At 37.6% G+C, this 25,195-nt stretch overlaps 1 protein-coding gene across 15 annotated transcripts in view; it reads left to right on the plus strand.

The window, feature by feature from the left end:
• The window catches only part of LOC307183210 (uncharacterized protein), a 103,024-nt gene that overhangs the window by 28,117 nt on the left and 49,712 nt on the right, over positions 1–25,195 (plus strand). For 6 of the 15 annotated variants that reach the window (XR_013827416.1, XM_079915409.1, XM_079915413.1 and 3 more), the window contains one exon: positions 2,846–2,931. The exons of the other annotated variants lie outside the window; for them this stretch is intronic. Coding sequence is in view for 5 of the 6 variants with exons in the window: in XM_079915409.1 (XP_079771535.1) it covers positions 2,846–2,931 (86 nt within the window). In the remaining variant the exon portion in view is untranslated. The remainder of the gene's footprint in view (positions 1–2,845; positions 2,932–25,195) is intronic. 15 annotated transcript variants of the gene reach the window in all.

The following is a 25,195-nucleotide window of genomic DNA, read 5'->3' on the forward strand; positions in this document are numbered from 1 at the left end:
GTACCAACGTCACTGACCTGACCTTGTCTCAGGTATCTATCAGGATCTACTAGAATCATTCTAGTGAAAGGTAACTAGACGTCCAAAGGACTCAAAAGATACACTATAACCTTTGTATACTTTATATACCTGGTGAAAAAAAATGTCACCTGAGTGGTCCCCTTCCCTAGAAATACCAGTATGTTCTTCCAGTGCATGGCAGAACTTTGCAGGTAAAACTGGGATAAAGGTGAAGAACAGTCTTAAAATTCTAGTCCTTGAACAGCACCTAACACACAACAGGTTTTCAATAATCTTAGCAACAGTATTCACAAATAATGACCATCAGCGTAACTGCTCTTTTGTGCCAAAATATATTACCATATTACTTTTTTTCTTGCAGCTTTACAACTTGGGTTCTATTATTGTTTCCATTTTGCAGATTAGGAAAGTGAGGCTCAGAGATGCGAAGTCACTTGGGCAAGGTCACAGAGCTTGTAGGAGATAAACCTGCACCCTTACTGTTGGAGCCTACAAACCAGACCATAATTTAAGTCCTTCAAAATATACCTCAGAACATTTGAGTAAATTAATGAATAAATCCTCCTAGTCAGACTGACCAGATCATTATATTAGGTTCAGCTATAAGTGGAGGAAAGTCATAATCATAGTTGGACAGTTAATACAGTAATTTACTTGCTTTGAATTTTCTAAATGATATTTAGCTGGTAGTTTCATGATGATAACCATCGAATAAAAACAGGCATATTTTGGTGTTTGGAATAAGATCTCATATTGAGTAAAATACATATTGATTCCTAGACCTATATGATGTGAGTAACAGATGACATTGAGATGCCATCTAGAAGTACTCCTGTGCAGTTCATCATGTCAACCCAGCTAATAATTTTAGAATGTTCAGAGTGAATAATATATGCAGCCATAAAGCATATTTCTAATCAATGCAAATAATATTTTTCCTATGCTAAACCCAGAGTGAAGTTATAACACGCATCATAAGATTAATGGGCCATTTTTTCTTCATCACTTTGCTAAATTACTTAGTCTGGAAACCATTCAGAAGGTTGCGAATTGGAGCTGAGCAGTAGTAGTGAGACTGTGCCTCTGATGATGAAACTATTTCCACCCCGACCCCTACTGCTCCCTTCTTGGAAAAGAAGGCAACATTTCTCCTAGAAAAAGTCACAGGTTTATAAGCTGGCTTGAATAATACGTTTGGAGGAATAATGTCTTTTAAGCAGAGCCTATCTCGGCATATAAAATAATTTTTACCTACCATTTAATGAAATTAACACTCACTTTGAGGCTAGGTCTTTTGCCATTTGACTCCTGGATCACGTCTATGGATATATGTTTTTCTTGAGACAAAGTGTGAACCCAATATAGTATCCATCATTCAGTCTATCTAGCTGAGGTACATCATCTGAAGCACAAGCTCCCTGAGGCCAGGCACTCTATCTGCTCTATCAGTGTAGCCCTGATGCCTAGTGTCTAGCTTTTGGAGATTCTTAATAAACATTTGTACTGAATACGGTATGTATATGGTGAGCAAAAGTTGGCTTCCCATTTTACAGTCAAGGGTATCCCACTCATGTTCTGTGAACACTGGATAGCAGAATCTTACTATGTTATTTTACTGTTCCCTTTGCAAGTTTCCTGAAAGGGCATTCCTGTCCTTAGAATGTCCATCTCCTCCCATCTTCCTGGAGAATAACTCTTCTTTCTTAGATACTTAGCCCCATTATTGACTCTTTAAGATTGAATGTATTACCTCCTTACAAACAGGAAAATGCAGTGCTTTTTTTTTTTTCAACAATTTATCACCAGAAAATTATTCTAACACCTGAAATTCTGGACCTAAAATGCCTGGACTAGTGGTTCTCAAAGTTTGGTACCCAGACCAGCACATCAGCTGCACGTAGGAATTTTTAGAAGTGAAAGTCTTGGGCCCTGGTCCAGACCTACAGACTCGGACACTCTGGGGGTGGGGCCCACTGCCTGTTTCAGCAAGCTCTCTTGGTGATGCTGATGCATACTCAAGTTTGAGAGCCACTGCTTAGACCTAGAACTTAAGGTTTAGGCTTTGGACAGATCTGAGTCCTAAACACTACTGAGACACTGGGGTGACCATGAGCAAGTTACTTCTGGGAACCTCTTAGCATCTGTGTGCCTTGCTTAGCTAATAGTGATTTTAATTAATTAGAATAATGCACATGGTGTACTCAAGAGAGTAACCAAAGCATACTTTATGTTCCATAAATTCTAGCTGTTTACCATTATCATCAATCAGAGCTTACTGACACATCCTGAAGACATTCTTCTAATAAGTGTAATAATGTGGTTTGTAAAATTAACAGCTTAGAAGAGCATGTTACGAATTTCATCAGACAGGGTCTCAGCAGGAAATCAGGGGTACGTCAATAAGGATAAATTGAGCCCAATGTAGAGAATCAAGAGATAGTGTAGTGCCCTGGGTTCAGTAAAAGTGTGGCTACCTTTATAGGAGATGAAAGAGAAAGGAAGCCTTGCTGGAGAGAGAGTCCTCCCCAAAGATGCTGTGATGCCCCACGGAGAAGCACTATACGTTAGTTGGGGGATGCAATTTGGCAAGAATTAATACCCTAACTTCACTCCCCTCCTTCATTCCCTACAGTCTTCTATTGGTACTCTTCATTGGTGAACCAAACAGTAGCTAGAGCAAGGACACTTACTAAGATAGGCCATGCAAGCCATCCATATAGAGTTGGGTGGAGAAAGGATGTGGAAGGGCAAAGAGGACATATTTCCCGCAGGTGGTGAGTGAGCTGTAAAATCACTCGCCCTTCTAACATCATTGCCATTGCAGGAGCACGGAGGAGCAAGTGGTTAGTTCTGACTTGGCAGATCCAGGCGACTGCAGGACACAACTGGTATATGAGTTGGGCTTTAAAGGTAGGTTTCAATTTTAATGGAGAGTATGGAGTAAGAAATGGTGAAGAACCAAGGGAAAGGGAGATTCATTGCAAATGGAGAAAAGAAAAGTGGCATAAAGACAAGAAAAGTCAAGACTTATGGAAGAGATAGCAAATACTCTGTGTGTGACTGGAGCAGAGAATGGGTAGACGAAGGCTGGAAGTTAAGATGAAGTCATCCTTGAATAACATTAAAGTTTCCTCCTTTAACCTCAATTTCCACCTTCTACTCCCTTCATTAACATTGGAAAATTAAAAGTGAATTTGACTGGGCTGGTGACAATGGCAGTATGAAGCAAAGAGAGGAGAATAAGAGTAAAAAATTTAGTAGTACCTTGGTGAAGCTGGGTAAATGATGGGTGGTGGTGTCACGTCAAAGCATGGGCAAGTGATTGTGACAAATATAGGCTTATTTCTTGACTATATGACTTCAGTTAAGGTACTTAAGCCCTCTAGGCTGCAGTCTCCCAACCTGTAAAATGGGGATAAAACCTCGCTTCCTCCAAGGTTTCTGTGAGGATCTAATGAGCAATGGAAGTAAGAGTTGAGTCCAGTAATCAGTTTTTAATACATATAAACTAATGTGAGGATAAGGGTAAGAATACTTGCTATCATTTATTGAATACTTACTATGTGTCCAATATTGTGCTAGCCTATTTACATATCTTTTCTCACTTAGCTTTCTTTTCTCTTATCTGCCTTTCTATAGGCAAGAGATAACTGATGGCTCAGTTATGAGGAAACGCAGTTGTGAGGAAAATGTCAGAGGGAAAATGTACCAGAAAGTTAATTCCTAATGGATCTGTCAGCCTTAAACAGAGCATGTCTGTGCTAAAATGTGTAAAATATCTGTGCTAAAACTACTCAATTGGACAAGTTTTGATAAAGTATTAACTTAATGAATAGGCATAAACAGCTTGGAGCTTTTTGGAGGGTATGTGGTAATATTAGTATTGGTGTGATGACTTTTGAAAGTTCTATGGCGTATAGAAGTCAAAAAGAAGACCCGGAAAGGGGCAAAACTCTCTCTGAAAGTTATTGGGGAAGTCTGGCTAGTAAGACTCCAAAAGGGAGAATCAGTAAGAGGCCAGGTTATTCATAGGCCTTCTAAGAATGTGTCCATGAGAAATATTTACAATGATTGGATGCCGGAATAAAGGAGAACACTGGCTCCATAAATGGTAACTTATTTTACACAAACAGGCTAATGATAAAAATAATGAAAATCTGATGGATTTTTGAGAGTTTCATTGACCAAACTGAGACAAAAGTGCATAACAGCTAGATGCTCATAGTTTTAATCAGTTCAGTTTGGAGTCAAGCAAAGATAGCACCTGAAATGGTGAGGGACGTTTATGCAAGGTCACAAAGATTTTTGGTGGTGCATTTGGGATATAAACCCATTTCCATAAGAATTCCTTCAGAGGTCAAATGTTTGCTTGTCAAAAGTAGCATGAACTTACTTCCAGGAAAAGTTCTTAGGAAAAAATAATTTGAGTAATGAAGAACACTGATGTAACAGTTAATTTAAGAACCCAGAAATAGAGGTAAAGAGTAAAGCAATTATGGGTTAAGAGTCTGCATAAATTCCCCTGGAAGGGGGATATGGTCAGAGATGGCAGTTTGAAAACAGTGAGTCACCAAAAGTAAAAGTTTAAATTACAAGCTGTTTTGGGGGTCTTCAAGAGAGATTTTATAGATTGAACAACAACAGCAGCAAGGATAAGTTATAACGCTGTCATGTAGACTGCAGCCTGAAAAGAAAGCATTGCAGAAAAGCCGCATCATCCTGAATTTATATTTCCGTGCATTTGAACAGATTGGAGAGCAGTAAAGTTGCTTTAAGAGCGAGTGATTTAAGTCAGCCAGCTTGTGAATAATACGAGATATTTTTGCATTTACATTAACTTATGTCCATAAATAACGAACTTTAACAATGAACAAAATCCGTAATCCTGATAATGCTAAGAAAACTGGAAAGATACCTTTACCTGAAAAGACAGGATAAAGAAGACAGTATAGAAATTTAGGGAGATTGCAGTTTTGGAAAAATTATATTAACATTGATTAGCTGCTACAGCTTTGAAATGTGATGATTTAAAGAAAGAAGTAGACTGTTGATTTCTAAAAGGTAATGTGTTGGCTGAAAGAGAAGAGAATCTTGTTGAGACCTAAAGTGTTCTTTTAAGGATATATTTCAATGTCATTTCAAAAAATAAACACATTTCCCATAACAAAACAGTGAGGTTAATGGAATAATGCAGGTGAAAGCTTTTTGGCCCGAAGGAGTTCCATCCTTTGGAACAAAGTTTTATTGTTGAACACACCATGACCCAGGCCTGTGAGTGCCAGCACAGTGGCTGTTTTTACAAGACCTGGTACAATATTCACAGTAGTTCTGGCCTTAGCACTAGGCAAGGATCATTCTTTTTGTATCTTCCTGATTGCTTCCTGTACAGAAATGGGATAATCCCTCCTCTTCTAAACTGGAAAGTAGTTTCTTCCCTCAATAAAACTAGTTTCTTCTCCAGGTTGAGCTTTTCCAACTCTTAGAGGTCTAAAATGAATGATATGAAACATACTATATTTGCATCTATTTTTATTTAAGAGTTATCTAAGGAGATTTATCTAATTAAATAGGAATTTCCTAAGAGATGCCAAAATAAACAACCAACAAGTTTTCTTTAAAGATCATATATATTATATAACAAGATCCACCTAAGAGTTAAAATATAAGTAGGTATATAATTTAACTATTTGAAGATAATTTTTCTTCTTACCACTAAAGCAATAAGCAGGTAGTAGTACAATTTGGGGAAAACAATATTTCTGGCTTTTGTTTGTTTTATTTTAATTTGTGATATTCATGAGATCTTTTGTGAAGCCTTTGGGTATATAGTAAAATTCATGGGTTTTTAACTTTGTATTGACTCGTATTTTTGTAGGTTTAAAATTTTTCTTCTGGCTTTAATTTATACTATCTCCATTTACTTTTTCATTTAGAAATAATGTATTTTTCTCAGGATTGCAATCTCAGTGCAGTCCTCTACTTTTCTATTTGTTGGATGTTTTCTTAGACGTCTACATTTTTGTCTAGTTCGTACATTTCTAGATTTTTATACAATTGATAAGAAGTCTTTAATCTTATGAATTCTTTATATTTTCTCTTTGGAGACAAGATTTATAGGGATTTCCTTGGGCTTAAACTAGAAAGAAAAACGAATTTGCATATGAAATGTTGAAGGCTTTGTTACAAAGTGGGTTAACATTATATGTATGTTTGAAATAAACTACTTCAGCCAGAGCACCTAGCTGTTAACCTCCAGATTAATATCTATCATAAAATATGTGCATGCTTCCAACACATGGCATTGCCTCCTATTACTGCATGTCCAGGAGAAGTTGTTTTGTCTTGTAGCAAAAGGCATTAGCTCTTTGCACTTTTTTTTTTTTTTTTTTTTACTGACAGCTATCCAAAAATCAAGCTGAACCCTTGTATGTGAGGACAGAAAAGGACAATTTTTAGACAGGTCTAATATCCAGTTGTACCTTTCAGTCACTTAGAGAGAAGGCTTAGACCCCTGAAGCCCAAAGTCACAGGTTTTTTAGGATTATGGTGGTATATACCTCCAGTTTATAGGAAAAAAATGCGTTGTAGAAAATCCAAGTTAAATTAGGACTAATATCCAAGTTAAATCTAGAACTAAAGTTTTACTGCCCCAAATACATGTAAACTCTAGGTTACTGCTCTGTTGTCCATTTCATCAGTTGCAGAATATTCAAGTTAGTCTTTCAATGCTAACAAGAACATAAAAATGCATTATGTCTAAAAGCAGAACATGATTGCCAAGCCAGATCTGCTCATTACCTGAGAGTTTGGGGGGCCACCCAAGCGGCATCTACTTGTTTGCTACTGACCTTCAGTTAGACTTGCTCAAGAATTGTTACAATGTAATAACATACACCCTTATGTACTCTTGAGTTTATTGAAAACACACAGCAAATGTGCACACACACACACATACACACCAGCACACCAGCACGCACCTACTCTAGAGCCTAGAATTTTAAGAGTCAGAACTTTTTATTTGCTTCTGGATTAAGATGGACCCTGTATTTCCTCAGCATGCTAATTAGAAACTCTACAAACAATTCAAAACCAGCTTCTTAAAATTCTGTTTTACAAAAATTGATGTTAAATATTGTCCTTAGAGAGTTCTACTCTGACTTTTCAAATTGTTTTTTTCTCCCTTCATGGGATAAACAGTTAGGGTTTCTTTTTGTTTGTTTTTTATCTCTCATTGTAAAAAATTCTATCTTAAAAGCTGATTTATTATTTCTTCCTTAGCATGGACGACATGGGAACAAAGATGATATTTCATCAGTCTTGTTTTTATTTAAGTTGAAAGGTTATATATTTCTACTATCTACTGCAATACTGCTAAATATTTTTATAGTGCTTGTAAATCTTATGACATTATTTTTTTAGTTTGTATTTAAGGCATTTACTCAAAAGGGACCATATGCCTCAGTTCATGTCACTCTATCATCAGTGTGTATGGTCACTCTATTTTCTAATACTTTTAAGATTGGTTTTGGCCCCGACGTTCCTCTGCCAGATTTATTTCCTTTATTTTCCCCTATATAGCACCATTTGGGCCATTTAATATGTAATTTCCCAACTCACCTTTCATAGTTATTTTAAACATATGTATATATTTGAAATACCGAATTGTTTTGTATTTTCTCATTTTTGCAAAAGTAGTATCGACTAAGAATCACATCCTATTCTTTTATTTTTTCTACACAAAATTATTGTTTTAAAATTTGTCTGTGTTGCTCCATAGAAATTATTGCTTCTGGCCACTGTCTAATATTCCACCATATGTTGATACCATGTTTTGCTTATCCATTACCCTGGTGATACATACTTAGGCTATTTTCAACACTTTATGTCCACCATAAAGCATTAATACACTCTTTCCACATGTCCCCTTGAGTAACAGTGCAGAGTAACAGTGCAGCCGTGGAATAGCTGAGGTAGAAGTCATATATATGCCTTATTTCACAGATTCCTCCCCAGAATAGCTGTACCATTTTCCCCTCACCAGCAATACTTGGAATTTCTCTCGCCATATCCTTTGTCACCACATGCTGTTAATCTGCATTTTTAAAAATTAATTAATTTATTCATTTTTGGCTGCATTGGGTCTTCGTTGCTACACTCAGGCTCTCTCTAGTTGCAGCGAGCGGGGTCTACTCTTCGTTGCGGTGCTCAGGCTTCTCATTGCAGTGGCTTCTCTTGTTGCGGAGCACAGGCTCTAGGCGCGCGGGCTCAGTAGTTGTGGCTCCCAGGCTCTAGAGCGCAGGCTCAGTAGTTGTGGTGCACCAGCTTAGTTGCTCTGTGGTATGTGGGATCTTCCTGGACCAGGGATTGAACCCATGTTCCCTCCATTGGCAGGCGGATTCTCAACCACTGCACCACCAGGGAAGTCCCCCAGATACATTTTAGAATCACTTTTTTATGCTGTCCCTCAAAAAAAAAGAGCTTGGCCTTTTATTACAGTTGCATTTAATTTTATAGATTAATATAAGGACATTTATATTATTATAGTAAGTCATCTCATCCATACCTGTGATATATATTTCTTTTACTCATGTGTCCTCTAATAAAGTTTTCATTATGAAGATTTTCTGCGTAATTTATTAGGTGAAACCCCATACTCTCTATAGGTTTTGTTACTGTGGTAAATTCATCTTGTATTGTATCTAGATATTGATGCTATGGAGGAACACAATTGATTTTGGTGTATTAATTTTTTTCCAGCCCCTATGTTGAGCTCTTTTCTTAGATTTAATAGCTTATTGATTTTCCTGTGTTTCCAATGAAATACATAATCAAAACAATCTATAAATATGACATTTTTATCTGTATTCTTCTAAACCTTCTCTCTCTTTCTATTTCTCTCAATACACAGCTCCAAAAAGGTCAGTTCCAATAGACCAGTAATATTAGAAATCTTTATCTCAATTCTCTCCTTAAAGGAAATGCTAATTTTTTAAAAAAATTACTAGTATAATAATTTTTGTTAGTGTATACATGTGCCATGTATTTTTGGTATATAGTCTTTATCAAGGAAAGATAGTTATTATTTGGATCTAGTTTTATAAAATTTACCCTACCCAATAGATTTTGAACCTCATGGGATGTTTTTTATCTCTTCTATCTAAAAAGAATGATGATATGATTTTCTCCTTTTATTTAACTAATATAGTGAATCACATGATTTGACTGGCTGATAGTGAACCAACCTTGCATTCTCAAGGATAAACCCACTTGACCAAATCGTATTATAGTATAGATTAGCTTTTGCTGTATTACAAACCACCTCAAAGCTTAGTGGCTTAGGGAGATCAGCTTGGTGCTTTGTGACCACCTAGAGGGGTGGGATAGGGAGGGTGGGAGGGAGGGAGACACAAGAGGGAAGAGATATGGGAACATATGTATATGTATAACTGATTCACTTTATTATAAAGCAGAAACTAACAAACCATTGTAAAGAAATTATACTCCCATAAAGATATAAAAAACAAAACAACAACAAAAAACTTAGTGGCTTAAAATAGCAATTACTTGGCAATTTGGGACTGGATTCATCTGGGTAGTGTTTTACTTTTGGTTTTATCTGGGCTCTTTCATGCAGTTTTAGTTAACTGATGGATCAGCTGAGTGAGAGCTGGTCTGGGATAGCCTCACTCACAGGTTCGGTGGTTGGCTTGGACAGTGGGAGCACCTGGTCCACTTGTCTTCAGAACCTAGTGGGCTAGTCCTCGGCAACTGAGCCATCAAGCTCTTTTGCTATTGTCTCATCATGTGGGTTGAGTATGCCAAAGCCCAGTCCTGCTGAAGTGGTGACTCAGGAATGAGGGTGTCAAAGGGGGTTGTACCATAATTTTTGAAACATCCTATCACAATGTTTTTAATATACCTTAAAACTCTGTGGAATAATAGTGTATTTAGGTTTTTGACTTATATTTTTAATAAGGAAAATTTGATTGTAATGTTTTTTTATATTGCCCCTGTTTTGTATAATATTCTTCTTGCACCTCTAGCCCCATTATTCTAGCTTGGGGTACTTAAAATGTATTGAAGGGGATAGAAATGAGTATTGCATCTTAAATAAAATAGTCTTGGACAAGTGGTTCCCACTTATCACTGAGGTTGTTCAACAGGCTGCACTCTCACAGTGGACTATTGAACCCTTATGCACACCAAGCATTACATCTCACTTATACCTTACTAGCATTCTTGTGCTGGTTCCTTGATTTTAATTTAAAAAGTAATAAATACTTGAAAAAATACAAAGTAAGAAGCAAAAAGCCTCCATCACCCTAGTCTCTTTCCCTCACAGGGGAAGCAACTATCAAGTTAAGATGTCAATTAAAAAATATTTACAAGATGGGGCTTCCCTGGTGGCGCAGTGGTTGGGAGTCCGCCTGCCGATGCACGGGACGCGGGTTCGTGCCCCGGTCCGGGAGGATCCCACGTGCTGCGGAGCAGCTGGGCGCGTGGGCCATGGCTGCTAAGCCTGCGCGTCCAGAGCCGAGGCCAGGCAGTGAGAGGCCCGCGTACCGCAAAAAAAAAAACAAACAAAAAAACAAAAAATATTTACAAGATGAAAATGATTCTTCAAAGTCCTTGGGGGCATTTAATCATTGAAGGGTATGCTGAAGAAGGTAAGTAACAGTTTGACCTCCAATCCAGAGACAATTGGCAATAAGTGTAAACAGTGTTCTAACAACATGGCCTAATAGAACTATAGAACTAAAGAAAAAGCTAGGATTAGGATTATTGGGCCCAAATTCACATTGTTCCTAATGAAGAACCTTAAAATCATGAAATATTGACTGATCTCTAATTCTAAGTCATTCCAGAATGCTATTTTCTATGTTGAGGAGTGGAGTTTGAGAGAGAAATAAGAAGGAATAAAGTCCAATTTGGTTTTAAAGAATCATGGAGAAATGAAGATTATTTCTTTCATAATTTCCCTGTAGATAGAACTCTTCTATGACTGACTGTTTCTCTAAAGCAGGGAAATACAGGGTGTTATCCAGAAAATCATATCAGTTTACTTCAAGTCAGTCCTCTTCTGGGCAAACACATCTTTAACTTCATTTGTATTATATAGTATTTTAAATTATGAATTGTTTTGTCTTCTCAGGTCAGTTTCTTTTAGCCACGTGGGTTTGTTCTCTGTTTATTCCTTCCTCCTTCCCTCTCTTCCTTCTTCTCTCCTGTACTCCCTTTTTTATTAGTGAATTGGAAAGACGATTTCCTTATATACGCTAAACTGTGCAATAGCAAACCCCCAAAATATAACTAACGTTTTATGAAGAAGACAATAACGAAAAAAATTATAGTGGAAAAATCTTAGGAAACTGGAAGGAATTTGGGGGTCTTTCTGTCTCGAAGTAGATTTGGAATGTGCATTTCAGGTTCTCTTTTTTAATGCAGGGTTGCTAGTTGAGCCTTTATTTTGTTTCCAGAAAAACAATCAGCTTACATATTTTTTTTAACAAGGTTTTCTTCACCTTTGGAAATGAGTAATGATTAAAAAGAATATTATATAGTTAAGTGATGTCTAACATTTTTCCTCATGGATTCACCGTACTTCAGGTTATAGCCCTGATCTGTTTAATCCTCCAAGAATCCTGAGAGGGAGCAAAGGGGCAGATGTTCTTTCCTTATTTCACAGATGAGAAAACTGAGGTTCAAAGATTCAAAGTGAGGTTAAGTGCTTCTGCCAAGGTCATTCTCTGAGGTGGAGCCGGAGCCAGGAATAGCACCTCATCCTCTTGTTTTCTCTCATGTGATTCTCCATGCGCTGACCCACTCTGACTATAAAAACACACTGTACCAGGCCTCACACAATCCCTGAAACGTCCTTTTAGTAGGACACGATGGTAGTGACAAGATTGAACAGATATAAAGAATGCTGTAAAAAAGGACCTGTCTTTTTTGTTGACTCCATCCCATAAACTTCCACAGCCACACTGCATGAGAAACATGAGACATCCATTAAGATCGTATTCCCATGAGTTCCCAAATCTAGCTAGAACTAGATTTTGCAGAAATTGAAGACACATCTTGTGGCCTGACTGCTGAAAATGAGTGTCTCAGGAGTCAGAGAGGCATTGCTGCTCAACAAAGTCAAGAATGCCCTTTGCCAATTGTTTCTCCTCCATTTCTGAGGGAATTTAAATTCATAATCGGCACCATATATTATACTTCAATACTATTCACCATCCATCTTGTATGTATTTGCAGGAAAGAATGTTGCCCAAGTCATTATATCCCGCCATGATTCACAGTCGTATGACCTTAGGTGGCAGCTCAGCAGGAGCTTACCGGTGCCTTAAATCATCCCTGTTGTGGACACACAAGAGCGTGACCTCTGACTTCCCAAGCTGTCTCTTCATGAAATGAAAATGGAACTGCGAGTTTAGGGGAAAGTTTTGAAAGTGTCTGGCTCTTGTAGTCATCTAATGAGGTCCTCATTTCTAGCTGCGAAGCATGCCCTTTAATTGGTGGTCACTCGAAAATCAATGATAATATAACTGTCCAAGTCTTTGGAGCTATTTTTCTCTCTGCTTTCTATCCTGCAAGTGCACGATAAAAGAAACCACCCATTCAGCCATTATCTTGTGTCACTTACTATTCAGAGATCAGTCTTCCTTTATGTGCTCTTTCAGGAAACACCTGGGTTGTATTTTTCACTAGCATTTCAGGCAGAGAGTAGAGTCCTTGGCACAGGTTAAGTCCTCAAAAATGTTAGATGGGTGGATGGGTGGGCAGTGGATTGCAGCACATGAGCAACTACAGTAGCATTGTGATACATGACAAGGAAATGACCTCAGTTGGGGAAATAAATGCCTAGCACATATGCCACCACTTTCCCCTTCCATCTTCATTACAGTCCTTACTAATCTATTATGACATTTTTTCCCATTGGGTCTAGACGTGACCTCAGGATCCTTGTAGAATATAAACAGTCCTGTGCAATGTAAACCTTGTATAATGTAAACAGTGCTTTACTGTTTGATTTGAGTTGGGACACGAGAAGAATCCTATTTTCCGTCCATAACATAGACGTTGGGAATAATAGCTAATGCTTATGTAAACATATAGATTCATAGGATAGAAAAAATAATTTTTAAGAAATGACCTAGTACAGACTTGGGGAAAATATATGTTACCTTGATTATAGAAATTTGGTTCAGCCACTCAGCTTCAACCTTCAAAAATCATGTCACTTTTAATTTTAAACCAACATATGAATCCAAGGTATAGCAAAATAAACCATAAACCTTGCAGAACAGGGCCCTTCTAGATACGATCTCGTTAGGACCTGATCCTCCATGGTTGTATCTACACAGAGGGGTAATGCCAGGTCCCCTACTGAGAAGTTGAATTGGAGGAAGAGATAGACATAGAGGTACTATGGAAAATTCTAGACTGACATGGTCATCAGGAAGTCCTATGAAAAATAATTTCTGGTGAGTATAGAGTAAATCAGCAATGAGAAATGGAGAGGATTGGAATTAAGTAGACTCATCACTAGTCCGTGGTTATTACCAGTGTACCAGTTTAGCAATGAATTACTCAAGGTAATTGATGCTAGGTAGTCTAACAAACACTCCTGAAAGCCAAGTGTCTTAACTTAATAAATGTTTATTTCTCTTGTCAGAGACCAGTGTGAATTAGGTGGTTCATTCTTAGCAGATTATTTTCAAGTAGTGAATCAGGAACCCATGCCCCCTCCACCTTGAGGTGTTGTCTTAAATGCGTGACTACCTAAACTACAGCAGAAGGGAACATGGGCAATCATGCATAATATCTCCTGGCCAGGCCTGAAAGTGGTAGACCCATACCCTTTCAACAAGAATGCAAAAACTTGACCTCTGCCTGGCTCCGAGGGAGGTTAGGAAAGGTCATTGTTCTGTGTGTCCAGGAAGAGGAGAATGAAATGCATCTCACTATCTCATCCATAGCTGAAGGCACGTAATCTGTGGCAGAGAGCAATGTTTGCAGATGGTGATACATGAAGATTGAGGAAGATTGATTTCTCAATCATTGAGGAGTACTGTTCCATCTAACTGAGTTCTGAATGGTAATAAAGTCATCCACTGAAAACTTACCAATCTAGTTTGTGTGCAAGATATTATGAATTATAGTCTTACCGTTAATTTAGCAGACCCACAAATATTTACATCTACCAAGCACCGTGCTGGCAACTGCAGCTTACCAGTACTTCTTTCCTGGGCCCTGGATAATTTCCAGTAGTTGGTATCAGGATCTAAGCTATCCACTTGATGTGGACACTAGTCCCCTTGTAGCCGTCTCACAGGAGCCTTTAACCATTCGTGGCCAAAAACAAAGGAAATGGGCAAGAGATACTGCTCTGCTTATCAGAAAGTGTCTCCTAAAGTCTTGTCTCCTAAATCATTTTTCTGGCCCCTTTATAGTAATTCTTTCTTTCTTCACATTTCTTGGCCTACTGAACGCTATAATCAAATCCTCCCTCAATTTTCTTTTTTCTGAAGTATATAAAACTACATTTTCTTCAGCCTTTTTTTTAAAAAAATGATAATTATCTTGTTTATTTGTATTTGGAAAATCTAATGAGATCACATATTTAAAAATCACATACTATCAAAAGATAAATAGTAGTAGTAATTCCTTCTGGAATATTTTTGCCCCTCATCCAACCAACGTTAGGTCCCTTACCCCCTTTCTTAGCAACTTTTATTAATTTCTTATGTGTCTATCAGAAGTTTTTTGTGGCAAAGGTACATGTGTATGTTTCAGAGGTTACTGTTGTCATGAATTCACAGAAGCCAGAGCCTGGAAAGCATTAAGTGGTCCTGAGCACCCCATTTCCAATGAGAGAGCGTAGCAGTGCTCAAACGGCTGGGTGTCCTATAATTCAACTCAATTCTGGCACTATCTACCTGTAGATAGCATCAGATCTCACATGTTAAGGGCTCAGTCCAGCAGGAATGCACACACACACTTCAGGTGCCAGTCACCAAGTATATGTTGTCACCTGTGCTTCTGACCCTTGTACCACAGGTCAGAGGTTCCAACGACCCCCTTCTTAGCTTCAATTAATTTGCCCAAGTGACTCATAGAACTCACAGAAATATTCTATTAACTAGATTAACCGGTGTATTATAAAATGATAAAACTCAGCAACAGCCAGATAGAAAACATGTATAGGACGAGGTATGGAGAGAAAGCATGGAGCCCACTCTCCCCAAATCTCCATGTGCTCACCAACTGGGAAGATCCCTGAACCTTGTCCTTGGGGGTTTATGGAGGCTTCAGTACACAGGCGTGACTGAATAACTCTTTGGCCGTGGGGGATTGAGCTCAATCTTGAGTGGCTCTTCCCTGCCCTGAGGGCAAGGGGGTGGGACTGAAAGTTCCAACGTCTAATCACAAGGTTGGCTCCACAGGCTGCCTGCTCCCATCCTTAGGTGCTTTCCAAAGATCACCTTGTTAACATAACAAAAGACATCATTATCATCTCATCACTTAGGAAATCCCAAGGGTTTTAAAAACTCTGGCAGAAACTGGGACAGAGACCAAACATATAATTCTTATTACTCCTAAAGCACAGTTATCTAGGTAAATGTTTGTATCACCCCAAACAGGCAGTAGTCACCAGGGAAAATAAGTTAATTGCCAGTCTTTTCTATTAACTTTTAAAAATCAGATTTAAGAAGAGAATTTTTTGAATGGCCAGTGAAAATGTCTCTTACTTTAGCTCTTGCCCTTTTCTACTTATTATTTATTTTTTCAATTTTTAGTTTAGTTTTGAAAACTGTCTTTAAGTTACTTTAAGGTTAGAACCGAACCTTCCAGGGTTAAAAAAATATTGCGTCTCTTGAAAGAGATTATTTTAGACTTAGTGAAATGGATTTGATGCTAGAGAACATGTGACATCATACATTTGACCTTTTTGAAATGATTTACATTATATCAGCTACATTTTAAGTCCAGCAACTGTAACCAAAAAAAAGAAGAAAAAAACCCTACTAATTAAGGCAACTTTGCAGATTGATGGCATTAGATTATCAATTAAGATCTCAGTTTTAAACCAGATTTTTCCTCTAAATAGTGATCCAAAGAACACTAGTTTTACGGTCATTCTAATTAGTCAGACAGCCTTCTGATTGTTTAGTGCCTTCACTTGAAGTTTGTTAAATATTTTGAATAGCACCTATGCTCCCATGGGACATTAGTGAATGTGAAGTCAACAAAAAAGAAAAAAAGTAAGAGAAAGGATTTTGTAGTAAAATAAACTTGAGCAATCCTGGGTTCAGGAAATTTAAACATGTTTCGTGACTGGAGGACTTTTGAGATGTGGAATGAGCTATAATGTGCTCTGTGATTTTCACTGTTAAGTAGAGTTTGGTCTGAAGTGTTTTTAAACTTTATTTAGCTCTACAACCCTTTGTCAGTGGAACATTTTAAAGGACTCTTTGTTTCTAGCAACTTTGGAAAATGCTGTTCTGGTCTCAGTTAAGCCCTTGAAATCTTAGCATTTGGAAGGAGATCCACACACAAGCTCATCCAATTTCTGGTACAGAAATCTACCATGTATCCATGCTATAGGCTCACTCAGCTGTGGATGAGTATTTTGATAACAAAATGCTCACTACCCATAAATCAGCTGATTCTATAGTCGGAATGCTGGTCTGTTAGGAGGTTTTAACTTTTTAAGTGCCTTTTACTCTTAGAAAATTTTAAGTTTTAAAATTTTGTCTATTGGACCTAGATCTGATCTCTGGATTAAGATAAGTCCTACTCAAGTAAAACAATCCTTATTTTTCAAGGATGATTTGTACATGAAAAAAAAAATCCATACACTTCAAATCATCTGTAAATAGTGACTGAAGAGTAATTGAAAATACATTTGAAAATAATTTTCATTTGAAATTTATGTCAAAATATGTTATTATATAAACGAATCCAGTATATTTTCTCTTATAGCCAGTAAAATTTAGGTTAAATTTTAATTAAGCACAAGTGCTACAATTAAAAAAAAGAATTACATTCTGTTTCGAGTGATTATTTCAGCAAAACTGGTTTATGGGACAGTAAACTGTCCTTCACTGCATGTTCAATGTTAGCAGCTCAAACAGGCTAATTCTGGTAAAATTCAACAGTTTTCCAAGGCCTTCTCTTAATTATTTGATACTCAATTGTTTTTTCTTTTACTTCTATTGTATCTCTTCTTTAAATTGTTAACTGCACATCCTCATTTATCAATGGCTTTGTATGTTTAACCCAGCAGATCTCTGGTATTATTTACAATGGCTTCATGATATTATATCTTTAAAATTCAGAATCTCACTTAAAAGTTGATTTGAATTTTATTTCTATTATACGGTATTATGTTTATGTTATGAATCCATCAGTGAGTAATTTTCTGAAAGAGGATGAGCAGTTTGCTGACTTAGAAGGGCTGGAATCTATAGACACCTTAACATTAAGATGTAGATAACAAATAGTTGGATGACAAGAAACCCTGTTATATGAAAACAGGAATAATAATGAGTGTTCCAAATCTTATCTTTTCTGTTCTTACTTTTCTCCAAAGGTTAGTTCTAGAGTCCTTAATTCTCCATTCAGTATTAAATGATTGACTATTTGCAGCCTTCCCACCATTCTCCCCACTTCTAGGTCTGAGTTGGATAAACCTTTTGGTTTCATCCTTTCTTTGTGAAGTAGTGTTCCTAGTCAAGCCAGAAGGCTGTTCCATTAAAGGTTTAGCATTTTAGTAATTTTAGTAGTAAGGGTAAGGATAAGTGGTCTTCAGCCCGTCACAGTCTTCCACCCAACCTTTCTTCAGATGAATTTCCTGCAGTAGAAAAATTAGACAACCAGGCTGAATGATTGAGTCCCTGACTATGACTAGCAATGAACTACTCAGCCCTGGCTTCCTGAGCATGCCATCCTTCAAAAACAGCCTGCCAGATGGAATCTCAATCCCCTAGCTTGGCATTCAAGATACTCATACTCTAATCCACCAAAATCCAGTTCCAGTAGTTCTCCCCACTTCTTTCATACAGCAAATATCCATTCACCCAACTGCATTCACTCATCTGGAGTACAAGTTCTTTTCATTATATTCCAATATATCCCTATTTCATCTGCCTAGGAAGTCTTTCAACTTCTTCACAATCTTAAATCCTACATGGTCGTTACTTTCCTACCTTTACAACTTGACCTTAAGAAAATTTTTGCTTTCCAAGATCTATAAGTCAATCAATCAATAAACCATTAATAAGTTCATAGGCTACTTCAATACAGTTCTCCTCAATACAAATATAGTTGTCAATCCTTAATAATTGACAGCTTATATTTGATCACATAGAGATGTATTTTAACTCACATATTTGTTATCTAAAATGATAGTATAGCACTCTTCGTTTTGTTGGTTATTTTCACGTATTTTAATGTCAGTATCACCTCTTTGAAGACTTAAAGTATATGTTGTCCATTTTTTCAGTATTTTAGTATCCTGCCCTGTTTTACACTTAGTGGGTGTTCAATAAATGACTTCAACACTTCACAGAATGGAGAAAATTTTCCCAAATCCTACAAGCGTTGACCCTGTCTGACTTTGCACATCACTTGTTAATGGCAGCTGGGTAGTTGTGTTTGATAGAAATTCAAGAAAAAATTTCTACATGTTTCAAGACCAAAGCCACAGTCATATGAGGACCTTAGTCAGCATCATGAATATATTCTTAAACATATACAATGGAGAATTGCACTTTTATGATTTCGTGATGAACCACATGTAAAACAGTCATTCACATTTTATTTATTTATTTATTATTATTTTAAAATATCTTTATTGGAGTATAATTGCTTTACAATGGTGTGTTAGTTTCTATTTTATAACAAAGTGAATCAGCTATACATATACATATATCCCCACATCTCCTCCCTCTTGCATCTCCCTCCCACCCTCCCTATCCCACCCCTCTACGTGGTCACAAAGCACTGAGCTGATCTCCCTGTGCTATGTGGCTACTTCCCACTAGCTGTCTATTTTACATTTGGTAGTGTATATATGTCCATGCCACTCTCTCTTTGTCCCAGCTTACCCTTCCCCCTTCCTATGTCCTCAAGTCCATCCTCTATGTCTGCGTATTTATTCCTGTCCTGCCCCTAGGTTCTTCAGAACCATTTTTTCTTTCTTTCTTTCTTTCTTTTTCAGATTCCATATATATGTGTTAGCATATGGGATTTGTTTTTCTCTTTCTGACTTACTTCACTTTGTATTACAGACTCTAGGTCAATCCACCTCACTATGAATAACTCAATTTCGTTTCTTTTTACAGCTGAGTAATATTCCATTGTGTATATGTGCCACACCTTCATTATCCATTCATCTGTCGCTGGACACTTAGGATGCTTCCATGTCCTGGCTATTGTAAATAGAGCTTCAAAGAACATTCTGGTACATGTCTCTTTTTGAATGATGATTTTTCAGGGTATATGCCCAGCAGTGGGATTGCTGGGTCATATGGTAGTCCTATTTTTAGTTTTTTAAGGACCCGACATACGGTTCTCCATAGTGACTGTATCAATTTACATTCCCAGCAACAGTACAAGAGTGTTCCCTTTTCTCCACACCCTCTCCAGCATTTATTGTTTGTAGATTTTTTTGATGATGGCCATTCTGACCAGTGTGAGGTGATACCTCATTGCACTTTTGATTTGCATTTCTCTAATGATTAGTGATGTTGAACATCCTTTCATGGGTTTGTTGTCAATCTGTATATTTTCTTTGGAGAAATGTCTGTTTAGGGCTTCTGCCCATTTTGGGATTGGCTTGTTTGTTTTTTTGATGTTGAGCTGCATGAGCTGCTTGTATATTTTGAGATTAATCCTTTGTCAGTTTCTTCATTTGCAAATATTTTCTCCCATTCTCAGGATTGTCTTTTCATCTTGTTTATGGTTTCCTTTGCTGTGCAAAAGCTTTGAAGTTTCATTAGGTCCCATTTGTTTATTTTTGTTTTTATTTCCATTTCTCTAGGAGGTGGGTCAAAAAGGATCTTGCTGTGATTTATGTCATAGAGTATTCTGCCTATGTTTTATTCTAAGAGTTTTATAGCGTTTGGTCTTACATTTAGGTCTTTAATCCATTTTTTTTTTAACATCTTCATTGGGGTACAATTGCTTTACAATGGTGTGTTAGTTTCTGCTTTATAACAAAGTGAATCAGTTATACACATACATATTATCCCATATCTCTTCCCTCTTGCGTCTCCCTCCCTCCCACCCTCCCTATCCCACCCCTCCAGGCTGTCACAAAGCACCGAGCCAATATCCCTGTGCCATGCGGCTGCTTCCCACTAGCTATCTACCTTACTACGTTTGTTAGTGTGTATATGTCCATGACTCTCTCTCGCCCTGTCACAGCTCACCCTTCCCCCTCCCCATAACCTCAAGTCTGTTCTCTAGGAGGTCTGCGTCTTTATTCCTGCCTTACCCCTAGGTTCTTCATGACATTTTTTTTTCTTAAATTCCATATATATGTGTTAGCATACGGTATTTGTCTTTTTCTTTCTGACTTACTTCACTGTGTATGACAGACTCTAGGTCTATCCACCTCATTACAAATAGCTCAATTTTGTTTCTTTTTATGGCTGAGTAATATTCCATTGTATATATGTGCCACATCTTCTTTATCCATTCATCCGATGATGGGCACCTAGGTTGTTTCCATCTCCGGGCTATTGTAAATAGAGCTGCGATGAACATTTTGGTACATGACTCTTTTTGAATTTCGGTTTTCTCAGGGTATATGCCCAGTAGTGGGATTGCTGGGTCATATGGTAGTTCTATTTGTAGTTTTTTAAGGAACCTCCATACTGTTCTCCATAGTGGCTGAACCAATTCACATTCCCACCAGCAGTGCAAGAGGGTTCCCTTTTCTCCACACCCTCTCCAGCATTTATTGTTTCTAGATTTTTTGATGATGGCCATTCTGACTGGTGTGAGATGATATCTCATTGTAGTTTTGATTTGCATTTCTCTAATGATTAATGATGTTGAGCATTCTTTCATGTGTTTGTTGGCAGTCTGTATATCTTCTTTGGAGAAATGTCTATTTAGGTCTTCTGCCCATTTTTGGATTGGGTTGTTTGTTTTTTTGTTGTTGAGCTGCATGAGCTGCTTGTAAATTTTGGAGATTAATCCTTTGTCAGTTGCTTCATTTGCAAATATTTTCTCCCATTCTGAGGGGTGTCTTTTGGTCTTGTTTATGGTTTCCTTTGCTGTGCAAAAGCTTTGAAGTTTCATTAGGTCCCATTTGTTTATTTTTGTTTTTTTTTTAAATTATTTATTTATTTATTTATTTATTTATTTTTAACATCTTTATTGGGGTATAATTACTTTACAATGGTGTGTTAGTTTCTGCTTTATAACAAAGTGAATCAGTTATACATATACATATGTTCCCATATCTCTTCCCTCTTGCGTCTCCCTCCCTCCCACCCTCCCTATCCCACCCCTCCAGGCTGTCACAAAGCACCGAGCCAATATCCCTGTGCCATGCGGCTGCTTCCCACTAGCTATCTACCTTACTACGTTTGTTAGTGTGTATATGTCCATGACTCTCTCTCGCCCTGTCACAGCTCACCCTTCCCCCTCCCCATAACCTCAAGTCTGTTCTCTAGGAGGTCTGCGTCTTTATTCCTGCCTTACCCCTAGGTTCTTCATGACATTTTTTTTTCTTAAATTCCATATATATGTGTTAGCATACGGTATTTGTCTTTTTCTTTCTGACTTACTTCACTGTGTATGACAGACTCTAGGTCTATCCACCTCATTACAAATAGCTCAATTTCGTTTCTTTTTATGGCTGAGTAATATTCCATTGTATATATGTGCCACATCTTCTTTATCCATTCATCCGATGATGGGCACTTAGGTTGTTTCCATCTCCGGGCTATTGTAAATAGAGCTGCGATGAACATTTTGGTACATGACTCTTTTTGAATTTCGGTTTTCTCAGGGTATATGCCCAGTAGTGGGATTGCTGGGTCATATGGTAGTTCTATTTGTAGTTTTTTAAGGAACCTCCATACTGTTCTCCATAGTGGCTGAACCAATTCACATTCCCACCAGCAGTGCAAGAGGGTTCCCTTTTCTCCACACCCTCTCCAGCATTTATTGTTTCTAGATTTTTTGATGATGGCCATTCTGACTGGTGTGAGATGATATCTCATTGTAGTTTTGATTTGCATTTCTCTAATGATTAATGATGTTGAGCATTCTTTCATGTGTTTGTTGGCAGTCTGTATATCTTCTTTGGAGAAATGTCTATTTAGGTCTTCTGCCGATTTTTGGATTGGGTTGTTTGTTTTCTTGTTATTGAGCTGCATGAGCTGCTTGTAAATTTTGGAGATTAATCCTTTGTCGGTTGCTTCATTTGCAAATATTTTCTCCCATTCTGAGGATTATCTTTTGGTCTTGTTTATGGTTTCCTTTGCTGTGCAAAAGCTTTGAAGTTTCATTAGGTCCCATTTGTTTATTTTTGTTTTCTTTTTTAAATTTTTTATTTATTTATTTATTTTTTTTTAAACATCTTTATTGGGGTATAATTACTTTACAATGGTGTGTTAGTTTCTGCTTTATAACAAAGTGAATCAGTTATACATATACATATGTTCCCATATCTCTTCCCTCTTGCGTCTCCCTCCCTCCCACCCTCCCTATCCCACCCCTCCAGGCTGTCACAAAGCACCGAGCCAATATCCCTGTGCCATGCGGCTGCTTCCCACTAGCTATCTACCTTACTACGTTTGTTAGTGTGTATATGTCCATGACTCTCTCTCGCCCTGTCACAGCTCACCCTTCCCCCTCCCCATAACCTCAAGTCTGTTCTCTAGGAGGTCTGCGTCTTTATTCCTGCCTTACCCCTAGGTTCTTCATGACATTTTTTTTTCTTAAATTCCATATATATGTGTTAGCATACGGTATTTGTCTTTTTCTTTCTGACTTACTTCACTGTGTATGACAGACTCTAGGTCTATCCACCTCATTACAAATAGCTCAATTTTGTTTCTTTTTATGGCTGAGTAATATTCCATTGTATATATGTGCCACATCTTCTTTTTTTTTTTTTTTTCTTTTTTTAACATCTTTATTGGGGTATAATTACTTTACAATGGTGTGTTAGTTTCTGCTTTATAACAAAGTGAATCAGTTATACATATACATATGTTCCCATATCTCTTCCCTCTTGCGTCTCCCTCCCTCCCACCCTCCCTATCCCACCCCTCCAGGCTGTCACAGAGCACCGAGCCAATATCCCTGTGCCATGCGGCTGCTTCCCACTAGCTATCTACCTTACTACGTTTGTTAGTGTGTATATGTCCATGACTCTCTCTCGCCCCGTCACAGCTCACCCTTCCCCCTCCCCATAACCTCAAGTCCGTTCTCTAGGAGGTCTGCGTCTTTATTCCTGCCTTACCCCTAGGTTCTTCATGACATTTTTTTTTTCTTAAATTCCATATATATGTGTTAGCATACTGTATTTGTCTTTTTCTTTCTGACTTACTTCACTGTGTATGACAGACTCTAGGTCTATCCACCTCATTACAAATAGCTCGATTTCGTTTCTTTTTATGGCTGAGTAATATTCCATTGTATATATGTGCCACATCTTCTTTATCCATTCATCCGATGATGGGCACTTAGGTTGTTTCCATCTCCGGGCTATTGTAAATAGAGCTGCGATGAACATTTTGGTACATGACTCTTTTTGAATTTCGGTTTTCTCAGGGTATATGCCCAGTAGTGGGATTGCTGGGTCATATGGTAGTTCTATTTGTAGTTTTTTAAGGAACCTCCATACTGTTCTCCATAGTGGCTGAACCAATTCACATTCCCACCAGCAGTGCAAGAGGGTTCCCTTTTCTCCACACCCTCTCCAGCATTTATTGTTTCTAGATTTATTGATGATGGCCATTCTGACTGGTGTGAGATGATATCTCATTGTAGTTTTGATTTGCATTTCTCTAATGATTAATGATGTTGAGCATTCTTTCATGTGTTTGTTGGCAGTCTGTATATCTTCTTTGGAGAAATGTCTATTTAGGTCTTCTGCCCATTTTTGGATTGGGTTGTTTGTTTTTTTGTTGTTGAGCTGCATGAGCTGCTTGTAAATTTTGGAGATTAATCCTTTGTCAGTTGCTTCATTTGCAAATATTTTCTCCCATTCTGAGGGTTGTCTTTTGGTCTTGTTTATGGTTTCCTTTGCTGTGCAAAAGCTTTGAAGTTTCATTAGGTCCCATTTGTTTATTTTTGTTTTTATTTCCATTACTCTAGGGGGTGGGTCAGAAAGAATCTTGGTGTGATTTATGTCATAGAGTGTTCTGCCTATGTTTTCCTCTAATAGTTTGATAGTTTCTGACCTTATATTTAGGTCTTTAATCCATTTTGAGCTTATTTTTGTGTGTGGTGTTAGGGAGTGTTCTAATTTCATTCTTTTACATGTACCTGTCCAGTTTTCCCAGCACCACTCATTGAAGAGGCTGTCCTTTCTCCACTGTACATTACTGCCACCTTTATCAAAGATAAGGTGTCCATATGTGCATGGGTTTATCTCTGGGCTTTCTACCCTGTTCCATTGATCTATCTTTCTGTTTTTGTGCCAGTACCATACCGTCTTGATAACTGTAGCTTTGTAGTATAGTCTGAAGTCAGGGAGCCTGATTCCTCCAGTTCCTTCTTTCGTTCTCAAGATTGCTTTGGCTATTCGGGGTCTTTTGTGTTTCCATACAAATTGCAAAATTTTTTGTTCTAGTTCTGTGAAAAATGCCAGTGGTAGTTTGACAGGGATTGCATTGAATCTATAGATTGCTTTGGGTAGTAGAGTCATTTTCACAATGTTGATTCTTCCAATCCAAGAACATGGTATATCTCTCCATCTATTTGTATCATCTTTAATTTCTTTCATCAGTGTCTTATAATTTTCTGCATACAGGTCTTTTGTCTCCTTAGGTAGGTTTATTCCTAGATATTTTATTCTTTTTGTTGCAATGGTAAATGGGAGTGTTTTCTTGATTTCACTTTCAGATTTTTCATCATTAGTATATAGGAATGCCAGAGATTTCTGTGCATTAATTTTGTATCCTGCCACTTTACCAAA

This window comes from Stenella coeruleoalba (genome assembly GCF_951394435.1).
Source record: "Stenella coeruleoalba genome assembly, chromosome: 3".
In the NCBI taxonomy this organism is placed as follows: Eukaryota; Metazoa; Chordata; class Mammalia; order Artiodactyla; family Delphinidae; genus Stenella; species Stenella coeruleoalba.